The 21,969-nt window shown below is 37.9% G+C and overlaps 1 protein-coding gene across 1 annotated transcript in view; it reads left to right on the top strand.

The window, feature by feature from the left end:
* The window catches only part of LOC136865972 (serine-rich adhesin for platelets), a 211,432-nt gene that overhangs the window by 157,679 nt on the left and 31,784 nt on the right, over window positions 1-21,969 (top strand). The window contains exon 9 of the mRNA XM_067142550.2: window positions 19,589-21,568. Coding sequence (XP_066998651.2) covers window positions 19,589-21,568 — 1,980 coding nt within the window. The remainder of the gene's footprint in view (window positions 1-19,588; window positions 21,569-21,969) is intronic.

The following is a 21,969-nucleotide window of genomic DNA, read 5'->3' as shown; positions in this document are numbered from 1 at the left end:
GGGTTTCCATAAAAGAACTCCGGGGTTTTGAGGCAAATTATTGTAATGAAGTAAAAAACTTATATTAATGTTTAATACATGGTTGGAAAAGTTGCATTTTCAAGTTTTTTTAACAATTTAATAAAGTTCAATATGAGCCCCTTTGGTGGCACGGCACACATCATAACGGTATTCCACCTCTTCCCATGTTCTGGCCAGCATGTATGGGGGCACGGTTGCCACACAGTTGATTATTCATTCCCTGAGATGGCCAACATCACGAATTTTCTCCGCATACACAATATTCTTGATATGCCCCCAGAAGAAAAAGTCCAGCGGAGTCATATCAGGGCTCCTTGGGGGCCATGAAATAGGTCCCTTCCAATCCATCTGTTGCCGAGTCGAGCGTTAAGTGCCTCACACACACGCAAACTGAAGTGTGGCGGTGCCCCATCTTGTTGGAAGTAGACTAAACCCTTCTCCGCCTCAATGTCATCTAACTGAGGAAAAACATATTACTCTATCATGCATAAGACCACACGAAACATTCACTTTTGGCATGTCACGTTCATACTCTACGAACTCAGGGCAGCTCTGATCCCCAAATTCTGCAATTATGTCTGTTTACAGACCCGTTGACATGAAAAGTCGCTTCATCATGACTCAGAATATGTCCGAGATGCCTTCTCCCATTCCGTAGCAACTGGTATCCCAACTCTCAGGAACACTTACGAGGCCACTCAGCCATTGCCCATGGTTCACGAACTAGGACGTGATTACAGTAACCCACACTGAGAAACTAAAATATTTGCAGACTCGATTCCAGTATCTTGAACAGTATATTCTTGAAATACTTTCCAAACAAAATCTTAAAAGCGAGAAGGTATAAACCACACTCACCGGAAGTCCTTAAGAACCTCCCGCAGTAAACACACCCTTAGTCTGCGTGTCACAGTTTCCATTGACCTGCTGGATACAAAACTTTCAATTAATTCTGTAAGAACGTTTCACTGTGTCCATTTCTTCAGTGTGTGCATTATGCTGAAAGTGTTGGCTTCCACGTCATCTTTAATTTAACAGTGTTTACCGGAGTTCCCCCATTTCACATCAGGTGGGAAAATTATTTTCATTGGCGTTTGCAGCAAAGGGTTGAGTTGTTTTATATCATTATAGACCGTTATGCCTTTCAGCGTTCAGCGTTTCAGCCTCTGTGTGCTGATTGCAGAAATGATAACTAGTTTTAAGCTTTAGACAATGTCTACCTAAACAGCATCTAAATCGAGCACGATTTTCCATTGCATAAACAATGTTTAACCGATGTTTAACTAGACATCGTTTAAAGTTTCAATATTAGTTTGAAAATGGAGATAGAAGTATCTTTCATACAACTGTTTGCTGTCGCATCCAATGAAATTCGTCGGTGTGCACGCTGAACACCAGTCAGCTGTTTGTCTTCCTACACATTACTCAAATATGGCTAAGCATGAGCATGACTTGCCCACAGATATGAGTATCGCTTTCGGTGGAAATTAAATCTCATAATATCTCAGGTACATCCTGCTACCATATGTGACAGTACCTGTGACTGTCTGGTTGAGGGTTGGGCGGCTCTTACCAAACCTGACAAACTAAGGGAGAACCAATGTCTATGGGCAGAGGAGTTCACCCTTCGGGGGCTTGTTGAAGCCATTGTGTAGGAAATGACACATAAATTCAACTGGAAGCTGCTGCCTTGCGGATGTGGTAGGGGACTGCTAAAAGCTAAGGGAGATAACCCTGACAGAAAATCTTCTCTAACGTTAGGCCTAGCAAGTCAGTTGGAGAGTAACTGCAATCACTTTCAACACTTATACGAGCCTCGGATGCAAACAAAGAACTCGGAATCACCAACAGCACCAGCAGACCCACGGCAGGCATGATGGTTTTACAGCCTGATGATAGACCAAGCCTTGCGATTGTGCAACAACCCCGGAGAAGACAACACACTCGGATAAGAACAATCATTGTACTGAGTTTGACTGGGAAATGTAAAGAGTTAGTGGGCATCGTGGAGAGAAGGAAAATATCAATCCTAGGACTGAGTGAAACTAAATGGAAAGGTAAAGGGAAGAAAGAGTTGAGAAAAAACTATTCCCTCTACTGGAATGGTAACAACAGGAAGATGAGAAATGGAGTGGGATTGATATTGTCTAAAGGGTTAGATGGTATTATAGAGATTCAGAACATTAATGAGAGGATTATAAAGGCAACAGTTCACCTTGGGAAAGAGAAGCTGACACTGGTTCAAGTGTATGCTCCTCAGACGGGTTGCAATCAAGATGAAAAGAACAAGTTTCTCGAAGACCTAGAAGAGACCATCAGTGAAGGGAGGGCAATCATCACCGGGGACCTCAACGCACAGCTCGGAACAGACAGGAATGGCTATGAGAAGGTGATGAGAACACATGGCTGTGAGAGAAGGAATAAAGAAGGGGAACATCTCCTAGACTTCTGCATAAGAAACTGCTTGATCGTAAAAAACAGTGGTTCAACAAAAGAGTCAGTCACAAGATTACCCATTACAGCTGGGATGGAAAGAGCAAGACGGTCATTGACTATGTCATCTATATATATAAAAATGAATGTTTGTATGTTTGTTTGTGTGTAAATGACACATCTCCTCCTAAACCACTCGAGCAAAATCAAATTTGGTACACTCATAACTTAGTATCTGGAGACAAGCACTGTGGGGTAAGCCATCCCTAGCACCCTTAGGGGTGGAGGTCGAGGGGGGAGGGGGGGGGTTATGTATAAAATTAATAGAAAATAGTGTCGAATACATAGTTTTCGGGTTCACTGACGTGAATAGTGACACGCCAGAGTTTTTAAAAGTCCAAGTCAACACCCTTCGTGAAGGGGGGCCAGTGGGGAGTGATATATAAAAATAATCGATAATAGCATCGAATCCATTGATTTCGGGATCACTGAGATGAATAGTAACACTCCAGAAATTTTTTAAAGTCCAACTTCAGCCCCCTTTGGAGGAGGGGGGTCCGAGGGGGAGTGATATATAAAAATAATCCAAAATAGTGACGAATCTATAGATTTCACGGTTGCTGAGGTGAATAGTGACATTCCGGAATGTTTTAGTCCAACTTCACCCCCGTTTGGGGTGGGGGGCGAGGTGTTAGTGATATATGAAAATAATCAAAAATAGTGTCGAATTCATACTTTTCGGGGTTGCTTAGATGAATAGTGTCACTCCCACCTCCCACTTGGGGTGGGAGGTGTACAAATATTACCTACTATCTGGAAAATATACTGTGGGGGCAAGACGCCCCTAGAACCCCTGGGGAAGGGGGTCAAATATAACCTATATTAATAAATGGAAGTCGGTTTGGAACGATCAATATACGTAGTATACTGTACTGTATATACAAGTTAAGGTATACAAATTAAAATAGACGTGACTTAATGAGGCACTTCCAGGCATCCTAGAAACTTAAAACTTGGTACCAGAGAAGCTGATGACTTCAGGATCCCTAGAAAAATAGAAAATTTTCAAAATACTCTGAGGGGCCTCACTGGGAGTCTCAAATTTGGGGCTCATCATAATAATGCAGTCGGATATATTTATCCTAAACGATAACCTATAGGCTTCATGGGCTTAAAAGTTTCCTGAAAGTCCTAATTTTTATCCCCTCCCCATATCAAGACGGCGGCATAATCTGCCAGATGAGCTAGAAAGTTGAAATTTAACAAAATTATAGCTTTTAGCCTGTAACCGACAGAAAAATTACGAGATGTTTAAAATGTTTATTTTTTACCCCCAAAAATATTGAAATATGGAGGCAATTTTAAAGACGGTGCAGACCTTCCTCTTGAGGTATTTGGTGGCTAAACGGTAAGTCGTATCACAAAACGGATGACACATTCTCTGTTCAATTTGGAGTGATCTACAACTTCGGGTCCTATGACTTTTTGTGTATCTCTATCCCTTATACATTAAATTTGGCTCTATTTCTGGATTGTTCGTATTTTTTGCACCTTTTACACGTATAATTGTAGTTTGATTCACTTATCTGAAAGATAGGATCATCAACTTCTACGTGAATATTGGCCCATGCAGTAGCTATATGTGTACCAAATTCTATGTTTGTAGCTGTCACATATGTGTCCGAAAAGTAATTCACTGTGAGAAAACCTCACCAAAATTTCACCGTATTCAACCTTTCTAACTTAATCTTACCCATAAATAGATGAGATACAAGAAGATATCATAGGACCAGCCATTTAGACTCTTATCGTAGGCCTACAAGCCTTTTGTCGATATGATCTACCTTTTAGAGCAGTTAATCTTCATTTGAAAGTAAAAATGCAGATATTTTCGTATGTTGATCTGTATTTATTCATTGAAGTCGATTTGTAATGATCAGAAAAGGTGTGCATGCCTTTATAATTAATATTTTACAAATTGATAATGACTCTCAGCAGGAGGGTGTCTGCTATTGTAATTAGTGCTCCCTACATCAATTTTAACTGGCAGTTTGAATGGGGTCTTTCTCCAACTCCTGTGTACCATTATAATGAATATTTTCCTTTTCGATTTGACTGGCAAAATTCCTTTACCTGATTGTGTTTGGTATTAGGCTAGGGTGCTCACCATTATAAACAAATTTACCCTCTAAAATGTGCTTGACGTTAGGCATAGTGGCCTGCTATTATAATGGAAACTCAAAAACTCGGTGTGAGTGGCAGTAAGCTGACTGGCATTAGGAAAAGGGGCCTGTCATTATATTGATAACAGCACAACTCAATTTTGACTGGCTTTAGGGAAGGTGCCTGCCATTATAATAAGAATTCCTCGATTGTTATCTGTCTGGAAGTTGGAAATGGGGCCTGTCATTGCAACGAAAACTCCCCAAATATATTGTAACCGTGCAGCAGGCAATGGGGCCCGCCATTATAATGAAAATTCCCAAATCGATTGCGAATGGCAGTAGGTAAGTGGACATGCCGTTATCGTCACAACTGCCCAACTCGCTCTTTACATTAGAAACAACGTATGTGGACCTCCCTATGCTGTTTCTCGGATTACGCTGTGAGATATGGAATTAAAAAAAGATCTTATTCACTGCATGTACAGTAATTTACTTAGATATCCATATACAATATAGAATACCGTAGCGAAGCACGGGTACATTTGCTAGTTACAGATAAAGAAAGAAGTATACTTGGGACTGATGTCAAGGTGATTCCAAGTGAGAACCTCAATAGCGACCACTGGTTATTAGTAGCAGATCTAAAAGACATTAATGTACCAAAGATAACAACCAGGAAATTGCCCAAGATTAAGGTGTGGGAACTACAACAGATTGGAAATTTCTCTCAGCATTTTATTTTCTCCTCTTCTACTACACTTTTAACTTTCAATTTCTTGTCCCGGTAAACTTGCTCGAGGTCGCTATCAGGATTGTACAAGAGGACAACTGCCTACAGAAGAAGTGGAGAGTGGTGTGTTAGAGTGTACAAGATTTATAAACACCATGATAAAAGAAGCAACAGAGGTTTGAGGGAAGACACGTGCGAGAGTAAGGGGAAAAAGAGACCCCCTGGTGGAATGAAAGAGTAAGATCCTCAGTAAAGGGAAGGAACATAGCACAAAAAGAACGAGATAGAGAGAAACCCAAGTCAGAACAGGTAAGAGACGAGGGGAAGATCAGAGACCTCGAGCAAGTTTACTGGGACAAGAAATTGAGAGTTAAAAGAGTAGTAGAAGAGGAGAAGATAAAGTGCTGGGAGAAATTTATTCAAAAACTGAAAGAAGACAGCAGAGGCAATATGAAACTACTGTTCAGAGGGATCAAAAACAAAAGGAATTCAGTTGAAACCATCAAAGCAATTGAGGATCCTAATGGGAACCTGGCCATGAAGGAAGAGCACATCAGAGAGGTTCTGAGGAGTCATTTTGATCACCTATTGAATAGGACAGAAGCAGATAAGAGAACAAAAGCACCAGCTGTTGAAACCTCCACAGAGGAACCTCCCATTACATGGGCAGAAACAGAAGCAGCTCTTAAGAAGATGCCGCAAGGGAAATCCCCAGGAATCAATGAAGTTAGCACGGACATGATTAGGCCTAAAGCAGCAGGAGTCCAGGGTTTACAGTGGTTACACACAGAGTGCTCAGTGCAGTTTGGAAAGATGGCAAGATACCTACTGATTGGAGCAAGGGTGTCATTATCCCCCTGTTTAAGAAGGTTAATCACCGAAAATGCTCCAACTCTCAGGGAATAACACTCCTTTATCATGGGCTTAAGATTCTTGAGAAAATCTTAGAGACCAGATTGCGAGTCATCTTAGAGCCACAGTTTGAAGAGGAACAGTATGGCTTCAGGCCTAACAGGTCCACAACAGACCTAATCTTTAGTGTCCATATGTTAATGGAAAATAATTGGGAAAAAAGCAAAGATCTGTTTATGGTTTTCCTTGACATTGAGAAGGCATATGACAGCATTGCAAGAGAGAAGATATGGAAATGCCTGAGAAAAGGAATGTGCCAGAGGGACTGGTGAGGAAAGTTCAGAAGCTGTACGAGAACTTTACCAGCTGTGTGCGATTGGGTGACAGACATTCATCCTGGTTCAAGATCGAAAGTGGAGTCCAGCAAGGCAGTGCACTATCCCCATTATTGTTTATCACCATCATGGATGACATAATGAAGAACATCAAGAAAACCTCTGGTGAACTAAATGCAATGGCCTTCGCTGATGATGTTATGATCTGGAGAGAAACTGAGGAAGAAGTACAGTTGAGACTCAGTGAATGGAAGGTTAAGTTCCAGGAGTTCAATCTCAAGATAAGCGAACTCACAGTAGTGATGACGATAAACAGAGAGGGACGGCCAGTGAACATCATGCTAGGAAACTATCCACTAGAAAGTGTGGAAAGCTTTATATACCTTGGCAGTGTAATATCTCGAGGTACACTAGCCACTATGGAGGTGGCAAATAGAGTGCAGAATAACTCTCACTTTTACCAGCAAGTACGAACACTCCTCTGCGATCCCAAAGTACCAACAAAATCAAAGCTGGTGATGTTCAATCAGTACTTCACACCAGTCTTAACCTATGGTATTGAAACCTGTACCCTCACTAAGAAAGACTCATCAAGGTTGCAGGTATCCAAGATGAAGTTCCTTAGTTCCACAATTCAAAAAACCAAATTGGACAAGTTGAGGAATGATGTGGTTGGGAAGGAAGCTGGGATTGGGACATCATTGTTAGATCGTGTCAGCATGTCCAGACTGAGGTAATTTGGGCATATAATGAGGATGGAGCCAACAAGGACAGCATATTATGTTAACTTGGAGAGACATGTGGCAGGGAAATGGATGGTGGGAAGACCAAGAACACACTGGATGGACATCGTAAAGATGGACATTGCAGATCGGGGAAGGACACTGGAGTACGTCATTAATAACAGAACATATCTCAATAAGACAGAATGGAAGAGGCTCGCTTACAGTACCCGGGAAACTGGAACTGTAAAATGATGATGATGTTGATGAATGAATATTATCGACATTAAAGTGACACACCTCCGTACAGGGAAGTGCAGCTTTGATTATAGCATTGTTACGGTGAGCGTAATCTATATCAAAAGTACTATAATAATATTTATGGATCCACCTGTTCAATACAATACAATACAATTCACTATTTCATGTGGTTAAAATTTATACATAATACTTAAAAGTCATATGTACATGTTTCACCCTTTTTTATGAGCATCACCAGCCTATCTCAATCTTAAAATTATTGGATATGGGATCTTTCTAATCTTAAAAACTATAGAGTAAAATGTTGAGCAATGATCTCATAAAATGTTATACTATAACATCTAAAATGAGGATAGTGCACAGAAAGTATGTTAAAAAATATACTGTGAATTAACAGTTTTGATGATTATGGCATGGTTAATCTTGAATATTTGAGCATTTAAAACTAAAATGGATCCTCTTTTATACACCATTAGGACTATGACGGCCTTGAGCGTAAAAGCACTATCATCCAAGGAGAATATTTGTTCCACTCCCATAACTTGAGTTCCAAGATAGGAAAATTATTTAAAATAGAAGTGTAAACGTATCAGTTGTGTTAAAATATATACGGTTGATTTATCAGAAAGTCGTAGAAAAGAAGGTGGGATTTCTTGTAGGAGACGTTGCTACTGATAAAATGTTGAGGTGTCAAAGCTAGCTGATGTCAATGTTTAGCTATGTTGGTACGGTAATCAATTGGCTCCAAAAGACGGTCAAGTGGGAATTATTATCCCTGTTGAAATATTTGTTCGAAGAAATGATCAAATTTTACTCGTACGGTGTGTGTTAAGTACGCCAGACTGTTCCAGCAACGCTAGCTTGACTGACCTTTCTACTTCTAGTATTATAACACCGTTAGAACGTCATCTTCAATACGGAACCAAAATGAGAATAGTTACTTGTAGTTGAGTGTAATCTACTCGTAAATAGCTTTGATGAAGGGAAGATGAAACAATAGTACTGTGTAACCAAATGTGTTGTACGGGCCATATAGATGTAGCTTGCATTCTGGAGATCGTAGGTTCAAAACGCATCATCGGCAGCCCTAAAGATTGTTTTCCATAGTTTCCCTATTTTTACGCCAGGCAAATTCTGGGGCTTTTATTGTGGCCACAGCTCTTCTTCCCCAATCCCCCTCTTTAAACAATAATCACCACCATCACCACCACTTGCCTTTTCGTATTTCATAGTTGCCGAAAACTTATATGATTATATATATATAAACCACATACACCAAGAATTGTATTCAAGTTGTCAGTTACTGTACTGTCCCTTAGTCAGTCTCAAAAAACAAGTCTCCTGAAAAGCGAAATCTTCATTTAAGCTCTACCTCCCTGTACATAGCAAATGAATTGCTGTGATTTAACAGTTGGCGACCCACAGAGAGGCCGTAGGACTAACCTTTCTTCCTGGAATCATCTCAACATGATAATAAAAATTACGTGTTTCATGGTACATAACCTCTGATTGTGATTCACTCCTCTCATTTGCGGTTAAACAGTGTTCTCGGCAGTGTTTAAATATAGCCGGTTGAAAATCGGTTTTAGACAGTCTCTAAGTGATAAATAACGTCTCTGCAATGCGGCAGCCATACTTAGGCATTGTTTAACCATAGACATCGTCTAAACACCGTTTCTGCAATCGGCCCTGTGAATTTACTAAACGTCGCCACAATCCTCTATTAGCTACTAGTGCTGTGGCCTCATAGTTGCGTGCAATAGTATTCCTGATGAACAGCCCTACCCCAGGATCTCTCCTCTAACGGGTTAGGGACCAGCAGTGGATTGTATAGTCCTAGCCACCCGAGCACAGGGAGGGCCACGACTCAGAATATGTCCAAGATGCCCACTCCCATTCCATAGCAACTGATATCCCGACTCTCAGGACCACTTACTAGGCTATTCAGCCGTTGCCCATGGTTCACAAACTAGGACGTGACTACAGTAATCCACACCATGAACCATAAGCCAATTGTAAAAAAGTAAAGATATATAGAAAAAATAGAAAGGAGAGAGCATATTAGTCTCTGGTTAGACCCAAACTAGGGTATGGTTCCAGTGTATGGGACCCTCACCATGATTACTTGATTCGAGAGCTGGAAAAAATAAAGGAAGAGGAGTTAGGGATTGGAATAACTTACCAAGGGTGATGTTCAGTGACTTTCCAAATTCTTTGTGATTATTTAAGAAAAGACTAGGTAAACAACAGATAGCAGCTTGATTTGTTCTGGGTGAGTTTCGACGAGAAAATGTTGCAAAGTTTGGGCTGGGAAGACTTGGGTGAAAGGAGACAACCGGCTTGACTAAATGGTACGTTCCAAGCTGTCAGTGGAGAGATGACATGGAATGACATTATTAGACGAATAAGTTTGAGTGGTGTTTTTAAAAGTAGGAAAGATCACAATATGAAGATAAAGTTGGAATTCAAGAGGAAGAATTGGGGCAAATATTTGTTTATAGGAAGAGGAGTTAGGGATTGGAATAACTTACCAAGGGTGATGTTCAGTGACTTTCCAAATTCTTTGTGATTATTTAAGAAAAGACTAGGTAAACAACAGATATGGAATCTGCCACTTGGGTGACTGTTCTAAATGCTAATCAGTGGTGATTGATTGATTGATTGATTGATTGATTGATTGATTGATTGATTGATTGATTGATTGATTGATTGATTGATCAGATCGATCGCTCAATCGATCATGGAGGTCAAGAATGTATGCACTTCCGGAGCATTTTTTTTCCTTTTCTGTGTGTGAGGAATTAAACCCTAAAATTATATGTGTATTTTTGAAACGCCTTGTATATCCTATAAATCAGTCAATCAATTAGTCATCATTGATCTGTATTTAGGGTTGTTGCTCAGGTGGCAGGTCCCTTATCAGTTGTTTACATAGTCTTTCCTTAAATGATTTCAAAGAATTTGGAACGTTATTGAACATTTCCCTTGGTAAATTATATCCATCCCTAATTCCTCTTTGTATAAATGAATATTTGCCCCAATTTGTCCTCTTGAATTCAACTTTATCTTCATAGTATGATCCTTCCTACCTTTAAAAGTTCCACTTAAACTTATTCATCTACTAATGTCATTCCACAACATTTATCCATTGATAGCGCGGAACATCCCGCCCATCCTGCCCCTAACAGCCCTCTAACAACAACACCTGCGCGCAAGGATCCGCCCACTCTTCCTCCCCCTCCGTGTCCTTCACCACCTCAGCTTCACCGTTATAATACTAGAAGTAGAAGGGTCAGTCAAGCTAGCGTTGCTGGAACAGTCCGATGTACTTAACACGCACCGTACGAGTAAGTACCGCCTTAGGCATTTTAGACATATGGGAAGTCTCATGCACATTACCATTCAACTAGCTCTCTTTAACATTTTGTTTCAGGTAAAACTTGATCATTTCCTCGAACAAATATTTCAACAGGGATAATAATTCCCACTTGACCGTCTTTTGGAGCCAATTGATTACCGTACCAACATACCTAAACATTGACATCAGCTAGCTTTGACACCTCAACATTTTATCAGTAGCAACGTCTCCTACAAGAAGTCCCATCTTCTTTTCTACGACTTTTTGATAAATCAACCGTATATATTTTAACACAATTGATACGTTCACACTTCTATTTTAAATAACTGACATTGTTTTTCCTATCTTGAACTCAAATATGGGAGTGGAACATATATTCCCCTAGGAAGATTCCGCTTTTACACTCAAGGCCGTCATAGTCCTAATGATGTATAAAAAGAGGATCCATTTTAGTTTTAAACACTCAAATATTCAAGATTAACCACGTCATAATCATCAGAACTGTTAATTCACAGTATATATTTTTTAACATATTTCTGTGCATTATCCTCATTTTAGATGTTATAGTATAACATTTTATGAGATCATTGTTCAACATTTTACTCTATAGTTTTTAAGATTAGAAAGATCCCATATCCAATAATTTTAAGATTGAGATAGGCTGATGATGCCCGTAAAAAGGGGTGAAAGGTGAAACATGTACCTATGATTTTTAAGTATTATGTATAAATTTTATCCACATGAAATAGTGGATTGTATTGTATTGTATTGAACAGGTGGATCCATAATATTATTATAATATTTTTGATATACGTCATCTTCAATACGGAACCAAAATGAGAATAGTTACTTGTAACATCCCGCTTAGTCGAGCAGTTCGTCTTCTTACTCCCAAATCTTCCCAGCCCAAAGCCCTACGTGGATATATCTTTAATAATTAGACAAAGAGTTTTTGAGGTATTTCTTTGACTGTAACTATACCTCCTCGTGCATATTGTCATAACTCTCTACGTTCATCTTCTTTGTTTTTGCCTTGCTTAGATTCCTTTCCCCACATTCCTCTGATAATATTACATGGTGTTGCTCTTCTTTCTGATATTTCTTCGAGTCTCTCTTTAAAAATATAACAGAAGTGTAAATTTGAAGTTACCGAGTGAGTTGGCCGTCAGTTATAGCTGCGCAGCTGTGAGCTTGCATTCGGGAGATAGTGGGTTTAAACTGCACTGTCGGCAGCCCTGAAGTTGGTTTTCTGTGGTTTCCCATTTTCACACAAGACAAATTCTTGGGCTCTTCCTTAATTGAGGTCATGGCTGCTTCCTTCCCATTCCTAGCCCTTTCCTATTCCATTGTCGCCATAAGGCCTTTCTGTGTCAGTGCTATGTGAAACAAATTGTAAAATAATATTTCAAGTTCATTCTCATTTGTAGTTGTCTGTCCACTTCATTAGTGTAACAACTCTATTTGCTACCGTCCTTAGGGGCCCATGTTCGATTCCCGGTACTACCAGAAATTTAAGAATGGCAGGAGGGCTGGTGTGTGATTAAAATGGTACATGCAGCTTACCTCCATTGGGGATGTGCTGAAAAAGAGCTGCACCACTTCAGGACGAGGACATGAATTTACCTTACCTGTTTCCCATCTTGTTTCTTTGCTGTCTTTTGTAGGTGTGCCATTTCTGTATCCTTATTGCTCATGTGGCTTGATTATTATGTACTCCTATAAACCACTAATTACCATTTTAGTTTTTACTAGCTGAACTATCCGTGCTTCGCTACAGAATTCTACACTGTATACAGAGTTCTAGGTTAAGTAGTGTACACGTTTTGAGTAACATTGTATTAAATTGGATAGCTTTTAATGTTACCCCAGAAATATGACAGGGAAGTCACCATATGTCTTATCTCATGTGAAGACTGGGTTAGGGAATTTTCAGTGTATTGGCAGGCCCTCTTGCCTACTGTCAGTCACAATTAAGTTGGGGAGATTTCAATATGATGGTAGGCCCACTTATCTAATGCCACTCAAAATCAGGTTGGGCAGTTTTCATTATAATGGCAGATATTCACGCTCCACATGCCTTTGTACATCCTCAGAAAGACTGTTTTTGTGGTTTTCCCAACTGAAGTCAACATATGACATTACAATGATGCCGGGAGGAATGTTGCGATTAATAGCAATGCTATCATATGAAATAATCAAATGAAAAACCACACATTTTCTCACTTTTAAGCAACAGTACTATACTGCCAATCTAACAGTCGAAAGTTCCTGACCTGGAATTACCAGGCCACAGACAGCCGTGAACACTCCTCTTCCATTATTCCTGTAAGTGTGCACACAGCTCATTCTAATCAGTGCTTCAGAGTAGGGATCAAATAACTGGAATACTATGATGAACCAGTGTGTTACATACCAGCAATATCAGAAAATTCATGAACCAGGGGAATGGCATGCTAAAGAAGAGAAGAGTAATCCCATCTATTGGAGATGAGTGACAACAGGAGAGACTAAGCATATCACGAAAAACGATGGTCGATGTAATGTTATTGTTGAACAATTTTATGAGCTTTCTATATTGTAAGCCTTCACATTTAGTTTTCTTCCAACTCTGTGATATTAGGGCATCTAATGTAAAATGAGTCCTCCTTCCTTTCGTTTGACTCCCTCTTGTCTCATTATTCAAGTGATCCTTTCTTTCGATTTTATAATACAGACTTTGAATCTCAGGTTAGATCTGTATTGGCAGTTGAACTTCTTACAAAATTGTACAACATTATGTTGATATCCTCCTAGTCAATACTATAATACTTTACATCCTATTAAGGCAAAACTTGACATAGACATAGACATGTTTTGACCCGACATAGGGTCATCCTCAGTAAGACATATATAATGAATTTAAAATGACAGACATACAAAATGAAATGTTAGTTAAAAAGTTTTTTCTTAAAAAGCATGATGAAAATTAAAAACTGTGAGATGGTGATCGTTAAAACAGTCTTGAGCTGGAGGCCTTTTTGTTTCAGTGTTTTTGTTGTTCCTTGGTGTATTTCCACTAGTATCTGTAAACTGTTGGCTTAGTTATTATGTTCAGACATGGGCTGATATATGTAAGCTGTTATTGAAGTTGAAGTATCTGATTTTTGGTCTGTAAAATGGATAATAAAAATCAAATTAAAGAGTTGAAAAATGGTGACTAACAGAAAAACATTTAAGGTAAGTTACGATTAGGGCTCGGATGTTTAAGACCTAAAAATAGCCTAAATAAGCAAACAAATATGACCTCAAAGGTGACAAAATATGACCTCAAAAGTGACGAAATATGACTTAAAAATTACAAAATATGACCCGAAAGTGATTAATCTAAATATGGCCATTTTAAAATAAGTTATAAATCGAAACGTCAATTCCTTTGATACATATTTGTTAACTAAATTCTTTATTCTTACTTTCTATGAATTTTCTGAATAGACATGTTTAGCAGTTATTCACAGTGTATTGTCCTTCATTCACTTATCAAACATTCGTGAATACATACCTATAAAGTACTAAGTTCGCTAAGATTATAGATCACACAACATTTTAAAAGTCAAAATATGTTTATACCCTTCATTGATGGTTTGAAATATGAAGAAAACTAGAAATCAACCTATTTTTAAAAATATTTTTAAACGTTTAAGCCCAGATTACATTAATATTGCTCAAATGCGTTAAAGTTTAAATTGAGCACCACAAAACGAATTAAGTACTTGTCTTGCGATACATTATGGTAGGGCGACTCGGCATATAGTGCAAACTCGTATAACTTTTTCATTCCTCTCCGCGGGTGGTATTGAAGTGTATGACAAGATTCATCTTCAAAGCATCAGGTGCAAAAGATCTCCAATTATCATTTAACACATTCTTTAAGAAGGGAAGCTCCTTTCTACGTCACATGACGCTGTTGGTGCATATTTAAATAATATTAAATCACTGCTGTCGAGTATGCACTCATCTTGAAATACACTGCTACATTCTCCTCTAAGAACATCATTTATCTTGCACACACAGCGGAAACCGTCACTTTGATTGAGCAAATTTTAAAGTTTCCATATTACACTGACGCCAACTATTCCATGTGATTGTTGTGCTGAAAGTTCAACACTACTCACAATTTCAATACTTGCGTGTATTTCTAAGCTAGCAGCTTCTAAGCGAGTAATTGCACTCGATACTATTCCGAAGTTCGACTTAATATATGTCCGACTTGCTGACAAACTGTAGGAAAACAATTCCTGCGCAATCTTGATAGAAGAGACAGAGTATTCCATTTGTATTAACTACAGATTTGATACGGAAAAGGAGTTTTGTAAATACTAGTTCTCATTCGGAAAGTTGACGATGACTTTGCACAGCTACAGTTGTCGCCAAACCGCCGAAATATGACCGAAATATGACTTTTCTACGAAAATAGCTCAAAATATGACCTTATGACAAAAATGAGCCAAAATATGCATTTATATGACAAATAAAAATCCGTAATAATAATAACTTAAATGTTTCCACCTTTTCAATACAATATATTCACAAGATTACAAAATTTTGTAATCTTGTGAATATATTGTATTGAAAAGGTGGAAACATTTAAGTTATTATTATTACTTATATATTGTTCAATACGGACCAAAAACATGAAATTCATAACCATCAAATAAAAATCACTTAATTGTGACTATAATCACCTGATTTGCACCAAAATACAACCAGCCAAGAAAATAGAGACAAAGAAAAATATGACTTTCCTAAACATTCGAGCCCTAGTTATGATGAACGAAAATTAACTTACGTTACGTGGCCCACTTGTATCACCCGTGTTCTCTGACAACGGAGTCCAACTCTCGACTGACTTGCTCCCACAATTGAGACGCAAGACGTGTTGCTAGGAGGAGGTGAAGTTGGGAAATGGGGTGGGGCCTGTGGGAATTTAGGAGTATGCAGGATTATGGGGGGCTGTGACTGAAACTGAGTGTAATAATTGTGAATTTTTCTGTTCTTGTTTTTTACTACAAATAATCGGAATGAAAGTTTCCCATATTATGTTCCTTTTTTTAATTATCTCATTTAAGTTGAGGGCTGGATTCTTATATTGATCCATACTAATGTAAAAATTATTTAAGATGTTGAGTAGTGGACCTTTTTGTTCACATTGTAGAATTTTTAGATCTTGATCTATTGTGGTATAATTATGGTCTTTGTGATGGTTACTCATGTCAGAGAACCTATATTTTAAAGTGTTACAGTGTTCTATATATCTTATGAGGAAGTTCCTACCAGTTAGTCCGACGTAACTTGAACCACATCCCTGGCATTCCGGTTTATATATCCCAGAATTTATTTATTTATTGGCACTATTTACTTTGTGTGAGTTAAATACTATTCTTTCATTAGTGTTGCTGGTTTTGAAAGCAATTTTCAGGTTCTGTTTTTTAGGACATTAGTGATTATATGTATATTATTATTACTAAATGTGAATATGTCATATTTTTCTTTAGTTTTTGACTCTTTCGTCAAAGTGGTTGTGGGCTTGTTTGTATGTTTACTGTAGCTTATTTATAAACTTTGTGCTGAATCCGTTGTTCAAGGCTATTTTGCGGATAGTCCTGATTTCTTTCTTCAACCTTTTCTTTGAGAGCGGGGTTTTTAAAGCTCTTTCTAACGTGCTATAGTGGGCAGCTTTCTCATGAGCTTCAGGATGTATTGAACTTTGTTTAATGGTGTTAGCAGTGTAAGTTGGTTTCCAATAAATATTAAATGTCAGGTGATTATTTTTATGGCTTGATAATGTTATGTCTAATATGTGAGTTGTTGTTCTCCATTTCTGTAGTGAATTTAATATTCTGATCTAAACTGTTGAGTAGTTCCAAAATTTTCTTTCCTTCGTTAATGTTACTATCTATATGGCTAGAACATCGTCAACGAAACATGTCCAGTATTTTATGGCTTTGATCTTATTTATATTTGTGTATTCTAAGGTGTCCATGTAAGTATTTGCCAAGATACATGAGGACGGTGCTCCCATAGGTAAACCTGTCTGCTGGCAGATTTTATTCTCAAAAACAAAATTATTATTACTTGAGTGAATTTTAATGAGCCTATAAACTCACCTATTTCACCAAGGCTCAATTTACTGAATTTTATTAAATGATTCCATATCAAATTTATAGTGGTTTAACGGGGATATTAGCATGCGTATTGACGACATCAAATGAAAGGATCTTTTAATCTGGTTCCTTCTATGATTTATTCTCTCACAAAGTTTTATGGAGTTCTTTATCGTCGTATTTGCTTGATAGTGATAATGTGTACTAAGGAAATCTTGAATAAATTGAGGTAACATAGGGTTTATGGGAATAGTTTCTTTTTTTTCAAATTAATTGAAAAGGAAGATACTATTCTTGACCATTGATTTTAATTCTTTTTGCAACTTATTTATGGGATCCTTCTTAATTACGCCAAAATTGTTTTCCGTGAAAAACAAATGTGTTTTATTAGTATAATCATTCCTCTCCATGATTACTATTGCAGTCCCTTTATCCGATTTTTCAAACTTAATTTGATTTGGGTTGGCGACCATGAGGCTCTTAGCTGAGTCCTAACATGCTTTCACTACCTTGTGCCAGGCTCTTAGGCCAATACCTTAACTCTTCGAAGTGTCAGACTCCTTCCATTTTTTCTCTCTGATTAGTGTTATATAGAAGATGGTTGCCCAATAGTAATTCCTCTTAAAACAATAATCACCACCAGTCTTATCATAGTCAGTACGGTAAAACTAAATAAGATATAAATAATTGGAAATTGTATTCTTTAAAACTTTTGTTATGTAGTACTTTTCGATAGGACCAATAACATCATCATCATGAGTCGTATAACTCATTGCTGAGCGTCGTGACCCCATTTGACTTCACACAATATTCTTGATTAAGCGGTGCCAGCTTTGACGATGTTCAGCTTCTCTTAAAGCCTGCTGAAGAGTCAGACTGGTGGTACGCAGAACTTGATCAATCCACCTGCTCGATGTCTTTCCTTGTGGTCTTCTGCCGACAACTTTGCCTTTCACAGTACACTTCTCCAGATTTTCACTATCCCGTCTTACAGTATGTCTGAAGAATTGAACGATTCCCCTTATGATGCGAGAGGAGAGACGTTCGGAGATATTCAGTTCTTGAATAATAGATGCATTAGTTCTTCTTTCCGTCCAAGATACACGGAGCATTCTTCTCCAACACCACATCTGAAAGGTCAATAACATAGGTATTCAAAATTAAATTTGAGGTGCTTTCCTCTAAACTACCATTTCAACCAGGGTGAACAAAATTATTTATAGTGTAGACTGTAGTTCCTTATTCCCCGACTTTTCATACAGATTTTCATAAAATTCTGTTTACCCATTTTCTCGTGGCTCAGTGTTAATATGGACTTAGCAACAAAAATCGAAATTCATAGCCGGTACGCTAAAAATGTATAAGACATAAATGATCAGAAATATAATTTTATATAACTTTAGTTTTGTAGTATTTATAGATAGGACCACTAATAACATAAATACAGTATTTGAGAATTACATTTTTAGGCCTTCTCGTAAAGTACCATTTCACTCAGCATGAGTAAAATTATTTATGGCCTAGATTATAGCGACTTATTCCCTGACTTTACATACCGATTTTCATTCAATTCTCTTCAGCCGTTTTCTTGTGATGCGTGTACATACGTACGTACATACATACATACATACATACATACATACATACATACATACATACATACATACATACATACATACATACATACATACATACATACATACATACATACATACATACATACATACATACATACATACATACATACATACATACATACATACATACATACATACATACATACATACATACATACATACATACATACATACATACATACATACATACATACATACATACATACATACATACATACATACATACATACATACATACATACATACATACATACATACATACATACATACATACATACATACATACATACATACATACATACATACATACATACATACATACATACATACATACATACATACATACATACATACATACATACATACATACATACATACATACATACATACATACATACATACATACATACATACATACATACATACATACATACATACATACATACATACATACATACATACATACATACATACATACATACATACATTGCTGAGCATTAAAAAGTGCATTTCCTTGTTACTGTGGACACTATCGATACAGAAATACTATTTTTTTTAAAATTCTGAGCCATGCACAAACAAATATCTTATATATATAGATTTTATTTAATTACTTTCTACTTTATGGGTTCTTCATTATGACAAACATAGCATACCAAACAGTCTTTTTTAAGATATATGATTATGGCTGCAGAGGGAAAAATTGATGGTGTGGTGTAGATAATCTACTAATGCACAGTGTACAGGTGATTTCTTAAAATATTAGGGACCCTATCAGTACCAGTAGATCTATGTCCTGACCAATTTGTTTGCTTATACCAAAGAGGGCACAAAAGTCACAATTGTATCTGTACACAAACATAAATATATCATTCCTTGCTTGATAGAAATGAATATGTGTATTTATTTTATTGAATGTCTGTCCTTCTTGCAGATACAAATAGCAAGACCTCCACGGTTCCAACAACTGTACCGCATGTTGTTCCTTCCAAGAAGAAGCACCAGCTTCACACTCGTGGCAATTCCCCTTATGTCAAACAAACATATGGAGATGCTGCAGAGAGTATGAATGAATCATTTGAAAGTATTTCTCCGTCATCAGCCGATAGTACCACCAGAGGTGACAATATGATCTCAACACCTACAAGGAAAGCATTTCGAGCTCTGTATGAGAAGGCTGGGAAGAAACTATCATCTTTGACAGATAAATCTGTAAGTAACACTTTAAGTGAAAAGCCAGAGGAGACTTCACCTGTAAAGAGTACAGGTAATTTAAATACTGTGTGTTCCACACCAATCAGAAGCCCTGTTCATACCAGAGCAAATACTCCATCAAATCAGATGAATTCTTATGTTGAGCTATCACCCTCACACTCTAGAGATGGGAAAGCAAAGACTCCTGAAGATCCACCTCCTGTTCTTGAGGAGGTCAGTCCCAATGATTCCTGTAATAAATCATCATCTCATTCTAAACTTGATAGTAAACAGCTACAAAGTTGCAGAGATCTCTCACCTACAGAACATTCACCAGTTGTAGTAGAGAAAGGCAACACTTCCAAACATGATATGCAGTTATCTGTGTCTGTTAACATAAGTGATTCAAATAAAAATGTGGCATGTTCACAGAATATATCACCTTCTGGAAGTGATGCTTCTACTGTTATAAATGAGAGTTTAATCCACGAAGAGGCTCACCTCAGCCAAATCACATCTCGCCAGAAGTCCCATAATCTGGATATAGTCATGCAAGAAGAAGGAAAGAGCAAGCAACTGGTGGCTGAAGGTAGTAACAAGATGCAGATGCCGACGTGTGTTGACATTACTTCTAGATCAAATTGTGATAAGGAATTTAATGTTAAATCCCCATTTAAAAGAAAAGATATAACTCCAGAAGAAAGAAAGAAGAGTAAGGAGTGGATGAGAAGGATGCTTATGAGGCAGAAAATTGTCATGACTCCCAGGCCACCATTCCTGAGGAGAAATACCCTGCTTGATGGGAATAAGAATGTCAGTAAGAAAGATATGAAAAAGAGGAAGAAGGAAAAGAAAAACCATGTGAATGATGGAAAGACGCTTTGTGGAGATGAGCAAACTGTGAGTATGAATAGCAAAGAAGAAAACAATGAAAATGGAAAAACAAGCACAGGATCTAAAGTAGTTCCCAAGGTAAGGCGTGTTAGTGGTAAACTAAAGAAGAGTGCTGACCAGAAACACAATCATAATAAAAGGAGAAAGATTTTAGCTGGAGATTTAACCAAGAAGCAAAACAAACAGGTTATAAATAAGAGCAGCCAGGACATTGCTGGAAGTGCTACCAGAGCTACAAGTAGGATTTTAGTTCGAGATTTAACCAAGAAGCAAAACGAACAGGTTATAAATAAGAGCAGCCAGAACAGTGCTGAAAGTGTTAGCAGGGGTACAAGTGAGAGTTTAGTTGGAGATCTAACCAAGAAGCAAGACAAACAGGCTATAAATAAGAATAGCCAGGACATTGCTGAAAGTGTTACCAGGGCTACAAGTGAGATTTTAGCCGGAGATCTAACCAAGAAGCAAGACAAACAGACTATAAATAAGAACAGCCAGGACATTGCTGAAAGTGTTACCAGGGCTACAAGTGAGATTTTAGCTGGAGATCTAACCAAGAAGCAAGACAAACAGGCTATAAATAAGAACAGCCAGGACATTGCTGAAAGTGTTACCAGGGTTACAGGTGAGATTTTAGCTGGGGAGCTAACCAAGAAGCAAGACAAACAGGCTATAAATAAGAACAGCCAGGACATTGCTGAAAATGTTACCTTGGCTGCGAGTGGAGAAGATGAGGATAGGACCATTCATCCAGTTGAAACAAATCAACCCCTCGAAGAATCTGAGCTCCCTCCGTGCCTGAACAATGAACAAGGGCTACTTCATATTCGTAAGTAATTGCAGAATGTTCACTATGCTAGTATTATATGGTTACCTGATCACTTATCTTGTTTTTGAAGTTTGTTTCACTAAGAGTTGTGTTACGAATAAGCTCAGGATATTTCTTAAAATGCCTGTTGGTCCCTGTATCTGCTAAACAAGCACTTCTTCTTCTTCTTCTTCTCCTTCTCCTTCTTCTTCTTCTTCTTCTTCTTCTTCGAAGTATCTTATCAGGTCCCCCCAACATCGTGAAAACTCTGATGAATGTTGAGCAATCTCTTGCAGATAATAAAGACTTTAAACACTGCGAATTCCTGTCCTTTCTTTAATGTTCCCAAGCCATGATGTTTGTCTCCTCCCAACATCTCTTCGACCTTGTACTTTGTTTTATACAATCCAATGTGTGAGCTT

The sequence above is a fragment of the Anabrus simplex genome, chromosome 3, assembly GCF_040414725.1.
Source record: "Anabrus simplex isolate iqAnaSimp1 chromosome 3, ASM4041472v1, whole genome shotgun sequence".
Classification (NCBI taxonomy): domain Eukaryota; kingdom Metazoa; phylum Arthropoda; class Insecta; order Orthoptera; family Tettigoniidae; genus Anabrus; species Anabrus simplex.
This window is presented reverse-complemented; position numbering and strand designations above follow the sequence as displayed.